Here is an 18201-nt window from a genome sequence, read left to right as displayed (position 1 = left end):
CCCAATTGTATAAAATTTTATTAATTCTTTTTGAAAAATATATCTGTAACAAAATTTATGAATTTAAAAATTGAAAAATTAAATCTGGTTGAATGCTTTGCATTTTCAAAGATTAATTCTGAGAATTTCTGGTCAAAGTGAAGGACTTTCAGGGACAGAACAAAAAGTTTTGAAATTCAAATATTTTTCATTTGAAACCCCTCAAGTTCAAGGATTTTTCAAGGTTGTAAAAACCATGATTTAGATCTCAACAAATATATGCATGAAATGTTGATACTTGCTACCTTTGTTTCAAAATTTCTAATTATTTGACAATGGTGCTAATTGTTTTTAAAAATTAATTGTAATTACTGCTGTCATGATTTAATTTAAAACGAAACAATGAATTTTTAGGTTTTGGTGTTGTTAGGTACCAATGCAGGGAAATATCCAGCACTTTGTACCACAGATGTTAAATTTTGATAAGTGGTTCTACCTACTACAAATACAAAAATGATCTGCATAATTTACTGGCAAGTGTACTATAATATTTTAACTGTGAATAGGCACTCATCTGACACCTGCCACCCAACCCTCTAAATTCACCACTGTGATCGCACTGGGTGGCAAATTAATTCCAAAATTACAATGCTATTTTTTTATATATAAAAAAGTAAATAATGTAACTCTCTTTTAATTCATTTAAACAATTCTAATTCAATATTAGGATGGATATTTTTAGGTGATTTCATGTTGATAAATGAATGTGACATTACATTTTGTACCATATAATGATTTCTGTTCAGAACTTTGAAAAACTAGAAATGTGTCCACAGATGATGAATGTCCCTACCCCTTCCTGAATTTGTGGTGCAAGTATAAAGTGCAAGAACTTTGGTAGAGTGTATACATGTATGTATAAACACAAATATCAAAGTTCAAAAATTTAGACACGAAGAAGAATAGTATAATGGCTTGAAAATCTCGTCAATTCATCTACGTAAGCGAACAGTCATACATGCCAAATTCCAACTGTCTCTCTCAAACAGTTTCTGCTAATTTGTGTTAACAAAGTTTTGTTGATAGCAATGTCCCAAAAAGTTTAAAGTGTCATAATTTTAAAAATAAAATCATATTAATGGCATCAGAAAATATAATCAGGACATGTAAGTATAAATTTGTCTACCTGAAGTTACTTTTGCTTAATTATTCTAATGATGCTTTTGTCAAAGAAGTTTAAATATATGATGAATGTGTGATGTGATTTGGATTTTTAATGCAGCTTTAACAATTTTTCAGTCATATCGCTACGATGTCTGCAATGTGGCAGTTTATAGTGATGTCTAGCACTGGGGCATCATGCTGCAGAAATGTAGCATGATGTCCCACCCAGTCACATTATCCTGACACCAGGCTGACCAGTCCTAACACTAACCTCTTAATGCTGAACGCCAAGTGAGGCAGCTGTTAGTACCATTTTTGTAAGTCTTTGGTATGACTCGACCGGGATTCAAACCCATGAACCTCCTGCATCCAAGGCAGACACTCTAACCTCTAGGCCACCGGAGCGGTAAAAAAAATATGAAGGAAAAAAGATTTAGATTCTTGCAATGGCATGAAAATACAGTTGGGTATTTACATATAAATATCAATGTGATTACCAAATTACATTGGTCTACCTCAGTGGATTTTTTCTTCTTTGTTTTTACAATCTTTCTGTTGCAAATGTACAAATTCATGAAGTTAAAAACCTGTGAAAAAAATGAAAAACTACTACTGTGGTGTGAAACTCTACTCTGGTCATTTGTATATAACAAAACTACACATTCCAAATTTAATTTTGTCTACCTCATGAAAAATATGTAAAAATGTGCTTACAATGCTTCTGTCAGAAAAGTTCAAATTCAACAAATTAAAAGATGTATTAAAAAAAAATTCTTAAAGGTCACAGTCACTAGAACCTAATCTGGCATTGGTGTCTAAATATAAACTTGGAAAAACCAGTATCTCCCCATCAAAGCATGATGGCAGAACAAGATCATCTAATTGTGTCAATGGTCTTTCAAATGTTATAGGCACCTTGTCAAAAGCAGTGGGATTTACCACTAGATGCATAATTTCTACATTTTGCAAGAATTTATTAAAATAATTTCAACTCAGTTTCATTTAAAATGATATTTATGTGAACTATGTACCATATATACACTTGAGTTCAACTGCAAACTGAAAAATGCATGGACCCAGAACTGAGGTCACATAATGTGCCAGAAGATATAGGTCAGTGCTGTCTGTTAGGAGTAATCAGTAGAAACAACACAGACCCCAATCTGTCAGTACATTGTGCAATGGCGGACCAGGGTCTATGTTGCTTGCATTTAGGCTTGACTTATAAGCAAGTATATATGGTACGTAAATATTATCATTTAATGAAACTGACCGTGTTACTAATTAAAAGACAAGTCAAGAAAAAATTAATATAAAGAACTACACAAAAAAAAACAACTTGAAAATGAGCAAGATTTTATTTATTACCTGATGGAAAATACTGATTTTGTTGTGAAAAGGTTTTTACACAGTGTAGCGGGGCCCCGAGTGGCCGAGTGGTCTAAAGCGCTCTACAACAACAACAACACAGTGTAGCAAACTGACTCTTGAAGTAAATAATCTGGATATTATACCTTTACTTGGCTCTTTACAATGCCATGATGTCATTTGTTTTAACTTAAGGTGATTTACAAGTTGTATTTTTTTGGCTTGGTGTTTACAGCAATTCAATACATGTAGGATATTTAGAGCCAAGGAAACTGAAGTAAAGTGCCTTTCCCTATGGCACACTGTAGTAGCTGACCCAGGCTGATCCTAAATAGCCTTTTTGGGCACAAGTCCGGCGTGCTAACCATAACTTCATTTTCTATTAATCACCTCTTATGACATGCAGAAGGGTGTACCAGGTTTATTCTACATCTAATCCGAAGGGGACATTGACAGGATGTAGTATCAGAAAATTATTATACAAGTTTATTTACCAAAAAATAATTCAACATTGTGGTATCCATAAATGGCAGGCAGATGTCAGAATTGCTGTGTTCCACTGACAGCTATACCCAAGCAATCAGCTCTTAAATATGAATTTCCCAGGCTGTAAGACAATTAGGACCAAGTATGTGTCAAATTCTGTGCAGGGGGCTTTAGGTGAGGTCCAACCCAGACTTAAATATCCTGATTGATCATTGAATGTGGACTGATACTGATCAGATCCAATCCACTGATTTACACCCTGAGCAAATCCCCATCCAATAGTCCTGTAAGAAAATATGTCCAATTTGATGGATCAATGGTCTGCTACTCCTGCTGTGTTTAAACAGCAATTTGTCAAAAGAGTCTAGTTTATTACACAATAATGCTGTGATACCAGCCGTAACAACACAATGTATTATAAGCTTGTGTGAAAATATTGATACTCTGTTGGCACCAAAGTATTTAATCCCCAAGAATCAGCGATTAATCAGGCATTTATCTTTAAGATGCATATCTGTGGCATACCTTCAGAGATTAAAAGCTTTGTTTTCAAAATTTTCAACATAGCAGCATTAATTATAGCTATGTATTAGTTTATAAACTACTCCCCCCAGTGGAGTTCATATACCGGCACCAGCATGTTTCTCTGAAACCCACATTTGTAGGATGCACAGAAAAAAGTGTATGTAATGTGGTGGAGTATTACTTTGTTAAACAACATGGATCAGCGGGGGATATGCAGGTACTCCAGTAACACCTGACATATTAAAGGTAGATACAGGTATGTCAATATTACTATATCTATGTTCACTTTCCCCACATATTAGAAAGGGCACTTCTGAAGACTGTGTATTTATTATAATAATTGATTTGGGCATTAAAACTAATACATGTATTGGGTTAAACCATTATATAGTTATAAAAGGTAAATATGTTGAACTTCTATTAAACTTGTAACAACTTTCACTTCTTTATTTATTCAAGTCTTATGAAGTTTTTAAAGATTACAAAAAAATATGAAAACAATAGAGTTATGACATTGTTAGACAACAGTTTCTACACTGAATGTATAAACTTTTCAATGACTTCCTAAATAACTGTACAAGCAGTATAGTTGGGGGGTGGGGGTGGGGAGTTAGATATATTGTTCTAAAAAATATCTACACTGTGATAAAAGGTTTGCCACTAAATACATTTCTGCCTATTTATCTGTCTGTCTATCAACAATCTAGTATCTATCTTTCACACACACACACTCACATATATATTAACTGTGACATGAAAAACAAATTGGTAAAGCAGCTGCAATCAACCTGATTAATTTCAAATAATGATAGTTCCTTTTGTATGATTTATGCCTCTCTTTTGTAGTGTGTATAAAAATTAGTACATACTTCAGAACTGTGTCAATTTTTGACCTTTTTCAATATATACTGTTCGGGACATTTTTTTTTACAAGCTTCTGTAGTATCAGTAGCAATGTTTAGAACAATAGGTCACCCTATGACAGCTTGCAGTACCCTGGTGGGCAATGTTTATAACAATAGGTCACCCTATGACAGCTTGCAGTGCCCTGGTGGGCGATGTTTAGACCCACCTGGGAATATTTAGACCCTCTCTGAGCTAATAAACCGAAACACATGACTAGGCCCCTCTAATTGATGGCACACGCCTAAAACTTCAGGCAGCAATTGGATCTGGTGGATACAAGAAAAAGGTTGTAAGGTAGTTGTTTGCAAGCTGTAAGAAAAATACACCAAGGATAGATTTATCAATCCTGTAAGTTATTTTTAACATTGCTTGTTTTTATTGCATTAGTGTAAAATGTATTATCTTCATGCTAACTTTGTAATTACATTTGTGAAGCATACATTTATTTACATACAAGACATTCTGGATTGAAATACACTGTACATATATAACATCATATCAATTATTTAGGGAAAGCATTAAAAAAAGAATACAGTACGTGACATAACTTGTACAGATTGAAATGAAAGATGATTCAGTATTAACTCATAGATGATTAAGTATTAACTCATAGATGATTCAGTATTAACTGATAGATGATTAAGTATTAACTGATAGATGATTAAGTATTAACTCATAGATGATTCAGTATTAACTGATAGATGATTAAGTATTAACTGATAGCTGATTCAGTATTAACTGATAGATGATTCAGTATCAACTGATAGATGATTAAGTATTAACTCATAGATGATTAAGTATTAACTGATAGATGATTCAGTAATAACTGATAGATGATTAAGTATTAACTGATAGATGATTAACTGATAGATGATTAAGTATCAACTGATGGATGATTAAGTATGAACTCATAGATGATTAAGTATTAACTGATAGATGATTCAGTAATAACTGATAGATGATTAAGTATTAACTGATAGATGATTAAGTATTAACTCATAGATGATTAAGTATTAACTCATAGATGATTCAGTATTAACTCATAGATGATTCAGTATCAACTGATAGATGATTAAGTATTAACTCATAGATGATTCAGTATCAACTGATAGATGATTAAGTATTAACTCATAGATGATTCAGTATTAACTCATAGATGATTCAGTATTAACTCATAGATGATTCAGTATCAACTGACAGATGATTAAGTATTAACCAACAGATTATTAAATAGGAATGCTCCTTTCTTGAAATAATATTATGAAGATTTTATGACAAAATACTAATTTTGTTTTTCATTTAAAAAATAAACATTTTCCCCATAAAAATGAATAGAATATAGTCTCTGTTTATTTTGGATAAACTATCTTTGAAGTTCTGGGAATAAAGTCAAGATTATGCAACTGATAATGTTTGAAGTACATCTTGTAATGGGCAAAAATATGTAAATTTCCTGTTATTGACAAGCCAATACATGCCAGTTTTTCTGAAGAAAAAAAAAACACAAATCAATCATGTGTGAGTGCACGAATCCATACAAGTCAGTTGTAAACTTAAACCCACCTATCTGTCATACATAACTTCAGCTAAAATTATTGATCTCTTAGCCTGAACAACTTTAAAGAACAACTACATGGCCACTGATATTTTTTTAAAATGAATATTATTTGCTAGATCAATACTGGTCCTGAACCCAATGGACTGTTTTTTAAAAATTCCTTTCAATGTTGTAAACTATTTGCTTTATATACTAATTTAGTACAGTACCTGCCGTTGTTGAGACACCATAAATGATATATTGGAATTGATCTAAATGGAGAAAAAAGGCACTGTAATGGGAGAAGAGACACCTGGTTGCAAGAGAGTGACAATATTTTATACCACAAATTAAAGAGTCGAACTTGCCACAATTTGTTTGCATGAAAATTAATTTTCACATGTTTAGAACATGCAACCATGTTTTTGTCATGTCCATTATGTTTAGCTAGAAAAGACATACATAAAAAGGGAAAAAACAACTATTTTAACACTGATGTGATACATAATGACAAAGTGATTGCTATCTCAATAAAGGTGTGATCAACGAAAAAAACTCCATTGTTTTTCATACAAGAAAATATGGTAATCGTTATTGCACATACACTAAGCGTCCTACCGTATTTATTCTCTTACAAGGCAACTCAGACTGCAAAATGCGCATGCCCAGATCTGCCATTACATAATGCACTGGCAGATCTGGGTCTGTGCAGTTTGTTAGGCGTGATCAGTAGAACAAATAACATAGGCTAATTATGCCATATTGTTCTTTGCAGTTTACTCGACATATAAGTGTGTATACACTGTACTTGCTTTTAAATCATGTGACACTTTTGGAATCTGACAATACACATACCTTGATACCTGTAAGTTGGGTCCAACTGCAAAATGCGTAGACACAGATCTTCCGTCACCTAATGTGTAGGGAGATCTTGGTGTATGTCTAGGCAACTGGTTAGGAGTAATCAACAGAAATAACAACACAGACCTTAATCCTCAGTGCATTATGCGATGTCAAATCAGGGTCTATGTTGTTTGCAGATTTGACCCAACTTGCAAGAGAATATATACAGCATGTGTGGCTTAATGTTTTACTTTCAATGCAAACATTCAGCAGTGCTAATGATAATCTTTCAACATAGAATATTATTATCATTTCACGATGAAGAATCTGTAGTTGGGACTTAGTTCATGTTTCTATTTTCAAGAAAATTGTGAACAGTGCAAAACAATTTTTTTTTCAGTACAGGCTATCATTTTCTTTTCATGCTTAACTGATTGAAAAATGTCTCATTGTAAAATAAGAATTTTAGGTATTGTTTTGTCTGTTGGTACAAATACCACTACATTAATTTTTGATCTTTCTAATGGCAAAAGATTTTGACAGCAATTGATGTAATTGACATAAAAAGAGGCAGCAACAGTGGGGACAACCAATGAGGCATAAAAAGTGGGGACAAACGAGAGAGAGAGAGAGAGAGGCATTAAAAGTGGGGACAACTGGGTGACAGGGAGGGCTGTAAAAGTAGGGATAACTGAGTGACTGAGAAATGTGCATTAAAAGGGAATACAACTGAGTGACTAAGAAAAGGCAGGAAAAGTGGGGACAACCGGGGCTCTTATCAACAGTCCATTTTATTATGAGGAATTAATTTTCTGACCAAAATGCTGATGTACTGAGATTAAAGATCAAGCAAAAACGGGAAAATAAAATCCACTTTGTCACCTTTAAATCAATGTAGGAAGCAAACAGAATACTTTCTGCACATTATTCCATTGTTTGTTATTTTTTTGTACTGTTTTTATAATAATTTTGAGGTAACCAATGAACTGTAGATTAGAAAAGTCATTATCTCAAATAGCTAAAAAGTTCTCGAAAAACATCAGAGGACAAAAAAATGATTATAATTTTTGTTTTATATGGATTGAAGCTACGTGAAGATAATATGCATACGGAAAATTAAGAGACAATGCTGTCTATATATAACTATGCTTTTCTGCGAGTGTGTGCATTTAAAAGAGTCATAGTTCAAACATTTGATTCATATTCAACAAAAGTTTTTACAAAGCATTTGGTTGTACCCTTCAAACTGTGCATTTATACAACAAAAGCAAAACCAACAATGATTTCAAAGAACACTTTTCAATCTCAGTATTAATTTTTTGCTGGACATAAAGTGGTCATTCAACAGTTACAAACTAAGGCAATATTAAAGCGCCATAAACGATGCTCATAACTTATGCTATCTGCCAAGCGGCACGCGACCACTCGTTGAATAATTCTCGTCGACCATTGGCTGTCATTAACTTCTGGCGCGTGCCGACGATAAAAGACCCATTTCACAATGAAACTGTTTACTCAACTGAACCCTTATCAGATCTATGATCAGCTGCAGCACGCGCGGGACTTTTGTCCCCTTTGTCAAGGTCAAAATAATTTTATTGTTGGGCTGACTGTTTGGACCTTTTTATGAGGCACCTGTCCAGGTGTTTCCAATTTTTTCATCCCCCCAGGCGGGCACCTAGACTAAAGCAATCTCAAATTTATTGTTAAAAAGAGACCACGTTGGTTGCACATCAAAGGATGCGACAGTCAGACAATTTTGGCGGAATAATTATATCTGTCACTCTGGGTGGAGCCTGCGGCGTGAAATTGACTACACTTCTAAATTAATTACCATATATGGTAGTGAGAGAAGTGTGCCTGCCTCAACAGGTGGCAAAATTGCCTGAAGACAAATATAATCATCAGTGGTCCTTATTAAACACAAGGCACCGTTGCACCCAGTACAAGAACCTTGTGCCATTCAATTCTGTTTAAAGGAGTTAACGCTGCTTTAATGGCACCCTGCGGTCTTTTGAAGTGATGAATTAATAACTGCACTTGAGCTGCTTCACAGAATTATCATCTGTCTTTATAAAATTACGTTCCGCTGGACGAACAGCTAGAGCAATCAGTATGTTAGTGAGACTCAAAGCGAATGCCTATTTCTAATAATAGTACAAGCTGATCAGTTCAATATTGACATCTGACTGTACGAGTTGTAAGCAGAGAGATTAGGGGAGAGGTGTCTATAAGTAAAAGGTGTGGAGTTGGCACCACCACAAATTTTCGGATTTATCATTAGGCACAGGTGAGGAAGTGCTCAGTGATTCTGATTCAGAAAACAGTCTGAATTCTGTACAATGATTCTGTAACAGACAGTGTGAAAGTCGGTATTATTCATTATTGAAGGTGACTGGAATCGTGATTGCTTGCATTGTCGTTTTGTTATTACAGGACGGACGTACACTATGGATAACTTTAACACGTGGATAGCCTGTCTTGTCTTTCTGATTACCTTTCCTCATATCGTCTCAGGTAAGCTTATTACTTTTACACTATCTATATAATCTAGTCGATACATGTTTCTAATTTTCTCCGTGGTATAATCACAACTGTCAATCAGCATTCAAAAATGAAACTGACCTGACAGTGTTAAACCAGCAGTATTTAGAGCTGATTAAAAAAAAAAAAATAGCGGTTATATTTGCTGGCCCAAAAAGTGCGTTTTAAATTCTTCACATCTTTTTTTTCAATAAAAAAATTTAATATAATGACTTTGTAAAGAAAGTTTCTGCTTTAGTATGGGAAATATATTATCATAACTTGTATTTCTAGACTTCACACATTTTTAAACTAAAGTGCACAAAAATTTAGTTTTTTAAAAACTGGATATCATTTGTCCGTTTTTTGTCACCTTCAGGCTTAAATCCGGATCAAATGTAACGTGTCATGAAACGATACATCTTTTTAAATGAAGATATCGCGGTTTGTATCGTTCATAAATTAAATTAACAGGAAGGAGAAACTGTTTTTTCCTTTTGGTATAAATTTGATTCAAATTTAAGATATTAGTTTTTAATATGAGCTGAGGAAGCTGTAGGTTTCTTTCATTAGTCCAATGTTGCAGCTAAATAAATCTCTGATATAGGAATTTAAAAACCCTGGTATCTACAGCTCTATTGCACGGTACAAGTTTCTACTATTTTGATTTCGGGGTTAAATGTACCACCGGCAACACAATTTGCATATAAAAGGGCACATGTGATAACTGGGAACATAGATGTACAAGACAGTCACTGCCGATAATGGACTTTAATCCAAATATCACCCTGAGAGCATAGCGGTATGTCCAGTACCCCCTTCTGTGTTAGTCCATGGCCGCGGTTTTCACAATATTTTGACATAAAATAATGTAATGTCAATGTCCGTACATTTGCATGGTGTGGACACAATTATCCCAAACTGTGGTATATTGGAAATTTTCTCATCTCTTGTTTTATCGCGTTCGTTACACTCTCACGTCAAGATTACAAGTGCACTATGACAATTTTAAGAGGCGGTGAAATTCTTTACGCTGCCAGCCTCGTTGATCTTCCAACTTTTAAACTCGATAACGTAATTTGTACAATTCTGAGCCTTTTCTACTAACGAACAAGACCTTGCATCGATTTACATGATATCAATCATGCCCCGAAGCATGTATTATTAAAAAAAAAAAAAAACTATTTCTGGATAAAGGTATCACGCATAACTAAAGACACACCTTTTTTTTTTTAAATGCTCCTTTACTTTTTACCAGTTTTAACTTGAACTCCAACGTCATTTAACAAAAAATCATGGATGATCCCTTTCTAACTTTTAAATAGGGGATACTACACACGGTGTGTCTTTGGGCAAGACACTTTACTCCCGTGCCTATTAAAGTAGCAGCTTCTGAGTACAACTTGAAACCAAAACAACATATTTTTCTCTTTGATGCCGCAATGTACACAACACCTTAACAATCTCTTTACTTTGTTTCTACCAGTGATGCTGACACGGTATCAATATTTGTAGCATAACTGAACAATAAAAACGATGTTCATACTGTCTGTGTAAACACCATCTGTCATGGGTCATATGTTAATCTCAACAATACGTCTCAACCAAAACACCATGTATAATCAGGTCTGAGATCAAACTTTGCTAAAACATTTACACCGACGTTTCAAGTTAAACAACAGTCTCTGGGGTTGGAATTAACTTTCTTTTTTTTAATACTTCGGAACTTTTATGTTCCTAATATGATGAACTTGCAAAAAAAAAATCGGGCTATTTTTAACGTACACTAGAATATTTTGTATTCTGAACAGAACATCACTGGACAGAAACTCGCAGTTCATTCTGTTTTATTTTTAGCTAGCAATTTACTTGCATATCACAACTGTAACTAGCTTGCTAGCATCAGTTTTAACTCATACTAACGACGATAATAATAATAATGGCGCGGGGGGGGGGGGTAGCGCTGGTGCTGCTGTTGATCATCAACACAATCATCATCTATATTAAGTATTAAGAGAACACCAAAACCAATTACACATATTTTACAAGATTGTTAAGACAAACCTCGGTACACATTTAACTGTTCAGTTTTTGCACTCAGCTGTTCATTTTCTGTACTCAGCTGATAGTCCATAGAAAGGAGTTAAGTGTGGTGATTTAAGCCACGTACTGTACCTGAAAACACTGTAGAGGTCGAGAAACATAAAGTCAAGCTGCACTTTTATAGGTTGCAGGTGTAACGCTGCTCATTTTTCTTACTAATTCAGGTACAGTGTTAAGAAACACACAAATCCAATTATAACAACGAAGAGGGAATTTTAGATGGTAACATATTAAGAAAGTGGGGAGGGGAGAGAAGAGATAAGGAAGCTACTTGCTATAAGATAAATTGGATAAAACTGGGGGGGGGGGAAACAAAGAAGAAGAGCTCCAAAGATATATGATAATGAAGAAATACATCAATATTGAATGACTTAAGTTGTGTCCTGCTTGTCAGTTAAGTACATTCAACTTCCAGGGCAGATCTAAAAACAGTATGTATGTATGTATGTGCTTAAAAATCTAGTCCACTTGCAAACTGCACAGATCCAGATCTGCAGTTGCATAACGACTCAGCAGATCTGGATCTATGCAGTTAGTTCGGAGTAATCAGTAGAACAAACAACTGAGACCCTGATTTCCCAAGGCATTATGTGATGGTAGATCCGGGTCTGTGTTACTTGCAGTTGGACTTATGAGTATGTGTGTGCATATGTATGTCTGCATGTATCTGTGTGTGTATATATATATATATATATATATATATATATATATATATATATATATATATATATATATACTTTTCTTACAACATGGCTTTTCTTCAACAGGGGAATACAGCAGTGCCTGTTTCAACAGTACTCAAAAGTCCCTAAAGCTTGACTGTGGTTCAGGTTATATGTTGAGGATTAAGGGAGCATTTTACGGTTACAGCTCCCAAGGACTCTGCTTCTTTCGTCCTGGGGACTGTACCCAGCTAGAATACCAGAGTTATTATCCATGTGTGGGGCAGAGCTCCTGCAGTATCAATTTGCCCAGTGGCAGTTATGGGCAACACCTGCAGTCATGTGACAAGGACAGCACTTACTTCCAGGTGGAATACACATGCGTTCCAGGTGAGGCAATCTGAATCAAGACTACATTAAAAATTTAAATTTATTAGAATTAATAAAGTGCATCAATATCTACATGAGAAGAAAAAGAAACAAAAAAACAATTCCACACCACCAATCCAATCTATCTGTGTGTCTTGAAGTAGATGACTACAGATATGACATTAAATTGGTAAACCAGACAGTAATGAAACCTCTTACAGCATATTAGCAAACTGGGCTGCTGAAAATTAAATTTCAGGGCTCTAGAACTGAAAAATGAGTGGGCCACATTTTTTATATATACAAAATATACAGCACACTTTATGTTTAAGTGCAATAAATGGTTTCATTTTTATTATTATTTTATTATTATTATTATTATTTTTGAAATACAATACCAAAATAGCACCAATTTTGAATTACGGGTCAGAAGTTTGGAAATTTTCCAAAGCAAATGACTGAAGCTGTACATGTCCACTTTGTGAAGATTCAGTGGATCACTTTCACTTTCCTGTCAAATTACCCATGTCTGATAATTTAAGAGACGTCTATTAACTTTCAGTTTCACTATCCTGTCAAATGACCCATGTCTGATAATTTACCTTCATACATTCACTGTAATGCAAATGACGAAGTTTATAACTTAATGCAGAGAATTAGTAAGAATATTAATATCTTACATAATTGTACTCTTTATTTAGCAAAATCTAAAAAAATTGGAGTGTGGTAATCCTACAATTGTAATGTTATGTGGTTGTACCATGTATGTTCATATATGTTTGTAATCTGGGCAGGCAGCCTATCTTACACATTGTTTTACTGTACCAGATTTATAAATTATAAATAACAACTATACATAAATTTCCACTAAATTTATTCTTTTCATTAAAATTCAGAACTCAGACTCTAAAGAACAATAAAAAATGTCTTTTTGTTGTAATAAATTGTTATAGAAAATTGTTCAAATATGTATTCACTGCACATTGGCCAAACTATCTCCTTTCAGTAGAAGCAAATATTTAAAGGTAGAACTTAAAGAGTTTCCAAAAAGTTTTAGAATTCATTCACAAGATAACAGAAACTGTGTTAAGATTAACCAAAAAACAAGTAACATGAACAAACTCCTTGATACCTTTCAAAACAGACACACTTTTAAAGTTTGCATCACCTTCCCAAGTCATATGGTAAACAGTTTATTATCACTAACAATACAGGTGAGGGTTTCACAGCTGTTGTCTTCCCGCCTGTTGCCCAGGTAGAACAAGCGTCTTTCTGTAATGCTATTGATGTACAAACACACTGGGAATGAGACAGATGGAATTGCTTGCAAATAGGAAATAGGGGCTGACATTAGGGGGTAATCATGTTACAAAATGCAATGAATTATTGGCAGCTGTGGTTATGAAGTTTAACATTATTTTTGTTTAAGAAAATGTTTATTTTAAAGGTTAACACTTTTCAAAAAACATTTTATCTTTAAAGATAATGCAATGCAAATGGAATACAATTCAGCCTTTGTGATTAGTTACACTGATAACTGCAGCTGTAACAGGTAAAATTTCACAAAAATATGTAGCATTTTTCATCTTAGTATCACACTAGCTATAAAAGACTTCAAGGAGGGAATGAAAAACTTCAAGTACTAATGGTGGTACCAGTGGCAACAAAAGCCAAAGAGTGATATTTTATTATATGGAAGGAAAACTTAAATCATATTTTAAAGTACAGTATGGTGATGTACCGTAAGAAGGACTACCACTGTCATTTGTCATTTTACTTTATATATGGCAAAAGTGATTTTGTTTAACCTAGTAGCAAAAACCCTAGAGTAATTAATTTGTTGGCAGATTATTGCTTTTAGATATTCGATGAAAGCTTGAGACTCAAAGCATTTATTTTCTTCCTAATATCATGCATTTACTGTAAAAAAAGAATGTTTGGTTCTAGTTCATTGGAAAAAAACTGGGTAAGTAGGTTCAAAGGTTTTCTTTTTTTGTTTGGTCTAATTTAAATAAAGCATAAACTAGAAGACCAGTGTCCTTCACATACAGAATCCACTACATCCCTTTGTTAATTTTGTTTCTTCTTCCGAATATTTTTTTCAAAATGAAATTTGGGATCAGCAAGAACAAATAGTTCTGGTTGGGTAACCAGACCCACATATTTTTGTTATTTTGCCTAATAATTAATGTCTTTAAGACTGCAACAATTTCATGATGAGTTGGCAGGCTGCTTGGCTGCAAAAGAAAAGACATTGTAACCTAAATTCTATAACCCACAGATGGCACATTTAAGTATAAACTGTCAGCTGTTAATAAGAACATCCATGTCTCTCCTGTACAAGTAAAATAATTCTGACTTTTTAAAAGAGACTCTGAGATTATCAGTGATACTTCCAAGATTGGTAAGTTTCTCTTAAAAATGACAGGTGTTGAAAATTACACTATATTTCAACAATCACTGAAATACCTGCATGTTTTAATTTTCATGTTATTTTTGCAATTTTTCAATGAAAATGTAAAAAAGAAAAAGTTTTAAGGCATCAAACCTGTAATTGCTTTTACTGCTATCAGCAGTGAAACATCATCAAACATGATATGATAAAAACCACATCCTTGTGGGCAGTTCAAAATGGCCACTACTTACAGCAGATTTGTTTTTTTTAAGCACACTTTTAAAACGGCAGAGGAAATTCTGATTGTGATAGCAGTAGGAATTTCCTGTTTTACTTATTACAATTGACTAACAAATATTCTTAGTTGTGAAATATTTTTCTACAGTTGTTTAGAAAAAAGAATCAGCACTATTTGATTTCAACATATGGGCAGACCAAACCTAGAAATTCTGTAGCCAAGGTAACTTGGACAGGAATTACTAACTATTCATCAACAGGGATAAATAAGACATCTTTTATTTCTTTTTGTTCAGTTTTCCAAACTGCAGACATCTGTGCAACACCAACGCTGAATGCCCAGTCTGGTTATATATCCACGCCTCGCTATCCAAGCAACTATCGTGACAATGCTGACTGCAGTACGAAAATTACTGTAGATCCACACCAGAAAATAAATCTGACGATAATTGACATGGACTTAGAGAGCAATGGGACCTATAGCTGCATGGACTGGTTGTATGCCTTAGATGGATTGCGTAGTGTCACATTGTGTGCACGACGAGCAAATGAAGGGGTGGCCATTCTGCAGAGTAATGAAATTACAATTCAATTTAAATCCGATAGGACTGGAAACAAGAAAGGATTTTGGCTTTATTTTGATGGTAATTATTCATGACTTGTATACTAATACCAGGAAAGATCAATTTGTACTTCTAGTGAACACAATTTCAAAAAAAGATTAAAAAAACTTTTGTTTCAATTTATTTTGCTAAATGTTGTTTCCTTACATGAAATTTAATATCCTTCAGTTAGCTTCAAATAAGCTGAATCAAGAAGAAAAATAAATAACACCTATATTATAACAAAACGAGCAAGGTCACTGTAATTAAAGAATTGGGAACTACTAGTTAAAAAGCGCTTTAAAAAAGTTTACACGTCAATTTGGACATAAGGAATACTTTATATAATATAGCTAATTAAAATGCCAAATGAAGAAAGTTGAATTGTAATAAGTTTTTTTATTTTTTTATTTCATAGCCTATCCACCCATGCCTCCAACAACAACATCAACAACAACAGCAAAGCATACCACAGGGAAGGAGGAATCAGTCACAACACCACCATCTAAACCTAAAGATGGTACAATACCCATTACAATGAATGCACAACAAAGCCAAAAGAAAGAGGATGAAAAATTGCCTTTTGGTGAGTATAGTCAAACAGTCAACTTGATTCAGTGCTATCACATGTTTAAAGTGAAAGAAAAAGAAATGTTTTTAAATATTTATTACCATATGTACTCGCTTATAAGTAGAGTCCAGGTGTAAACTACACCCCTCCCCATCAACCTACACATTATGCACTTGCAGATCTGGATCTGTGCAGTCTGAAAGGAGTAATCAGCAGAACTGACAACAAAGACCTGGATCTGCAGATGCATCATGCCATGGCAGATCAGGATCTTTGTTGTTTGCAGTTTGGCTTGACTTAGGGGGAGTATACCTGGTATACAATAATCACAAGTTTTCTGACAGTAGTATTTATCAAACTATATGTTGCTGCAAACTGTACAGACCAATATCTGTTGTCGTATAATGCACCATCTGATCAGGGTATGTTTTTTTGCTAGGAGTAATCAGTTGAAAACAACTGCATAGGCCCTGATCTGCCAGCACCTTTATCTAAAGGTAGATCAGGGTCTATGCCATTTGTGGATAAAATCAACTAGTAAGCAAGTATATGTACACATTCTTGTGATATATTATTGTCATTGGTCATGATTGTCCATATGTGTGTTTGTGCAGGGTTCTCCATCTATGCTGATCAAAAGAGGGTGATCCTATTTTGGTATTAACTTAGAGACTGATTTAAATAAGAACAAAGATATCCAGCCCTGGATGAAAAGGGCAAGTAAATAATACAAATGTTTCTCTGTTTTTGCAGTGGTTTCCATGTATGTAATAATTTAGCATAGCATTACATAATGTACTTTATACATAATTTAATAATAATAATAATAATTATTATTATTATTATTATTATTATTATTATTTAATATTGTTGACTCGTCAAATTATTGCAAAACCCCAATAATCCAAATCGAAACATGCTTTTGCTCAATTTGCACCTGCAGATATTTTTCCTGAGGTACAGATGATTGTCTTAAACTTGACATTTTCTTAACTGGATAATCTCAATACAGACAAGCACATATGAACACATGGAAGACTTATAAAATGTAATAATATTGTTTTAAAGATTCTTTTGTACACTCGAAAAATAATTACTGGAGCTGGTGTTATAAAATGAGTCATTAATGGAAAGTATCTGTTATGAACCTTTGTTTTCTGATGAATGTGATTTTTAAGAATTTTATTATTTTTATTATTATTATTTCAGCTGCTATTGTGGGTGGAGTGATTGGAACATTGGCCTTTATTTTGATTGTTCTTCTGACACTGCTGGGACTTAAATGGTATTAATTCTATCATCATCATCATCATTAGCAATTACAGCATGTATCTGTATTGCTCCAATTCCAATTAAATCAATAACTCATTTGTTTCTTAAGAATATTATCTGTTCTGGAAGATTAGCTTTAACTTAGTTTTGACAAAATAACTAAGTTTTACAATGTGTATGAAATGAGTACAATAATATCAGAACTAAAAATTTTTAAAATTATTATAAGAATGTTCTTTGATAAAATATTTGATTTATTTAAAGTTATGTAAAACACATGATTAAAAGAGAACTTAACATAATTAACATGAATTGTGTAAGAGTTCATTTTGTTTGGTTATCAAAATAAACAATAAACCCTATCAGAAGCATCTAATTATCTCCCTTGGGACCCCCCCCCCCCCAATTCAAATGGCATTATTAGGAGCAAGCTCTAAGGGTAATGCCTAGCAATATCACAGTGGACCTGCCCCCCAAAACCTTTTTGACAAATATTTTAGAGTGGAGAAGTACCTGGCAATGAATGCAATATTTGACAAGACCGAAAGGTCTCAATGATATATTTGATTTCTCTCTTTAAGAAACATGCTACATTAGGTCTGTTGTTATAACTAAACTGATTTCTCTCTTTAGTAACACGTTAGATTAGGTCTGTTATA

At 33.7% G+C, this 18201-nt stretch overlaps 2 protein-coding genes across 8 annotated transcripts in view; one reads left to right on the top strand and one right to left on the bottom strand.

Annotated features, from left to right (window-relative positions):
- The window catches only part of LOC149801214 (activating signal cointegrator 1 complex subunit 3-like), a 441282-nt gene that overhangs the window by 86502 nt on the left and 336579 nt on the right, over positions 1-18201 (bottom strand). The window lies entirely within an intron of this gene.
- LOC149801218 (scavenger receptor cysteine-rich domain-containing protein DMBT1-like) overlaps positions 1-18201 on the top strand; it is a 53131-nt gene that overhangs the window by 32723 nt on the left and 2207 nt on the right. For 2 of the 3 annotated variants that reach the window (XM_089955277.1, XM_089955276.1), the window contains exons 2-6: positions 9245-9325; positions 12202-12486; positions 15394-15741; positions 16118-16285; positions 17480-17555. In XM_089955277.1, the coding sequence (XP_089811403.1) occupies positions 9259-9325; positions 12202-12486; positions 15394-15741; positions 16118-16285; positions 17480-17555 (944 nt within the window). In that variant the 5' untranslated portion in view covers positions 9245-9258. Of the gene's footprint in view, positions 1-3731; positions 3779-9244; positions 9326-12201; positions 12487-15393; positions 15742-16117; positions 16286-17479; positions 17556-18201 lie in introns of those variants that run through there. The other variant, XM_089955278.1, reaches the window with a different exon arrangement.

The sequence above is a fragment of the Sinohyriopsis cumingii genome, chromosome 4 (assembly GCF_028554795.1).
Source record: "Sinohyriopsis cumingii isolate HCF-2022 chromosome 4, ASM2855479v2, whole genome shotgun sequence".
Taxonomy (NCBI): Eukaryota; Metazoa; Mollusca; class Bivalvia; order Unionida; family Unionidae; genus Sinohyriopsis; species Sinohyriopsis cumingii.
The sequence above is the reverse complement of the archived record's forward strand: the minus strand, read 5'-3'. Positions and strand labels throughout refer to the sequence as shown.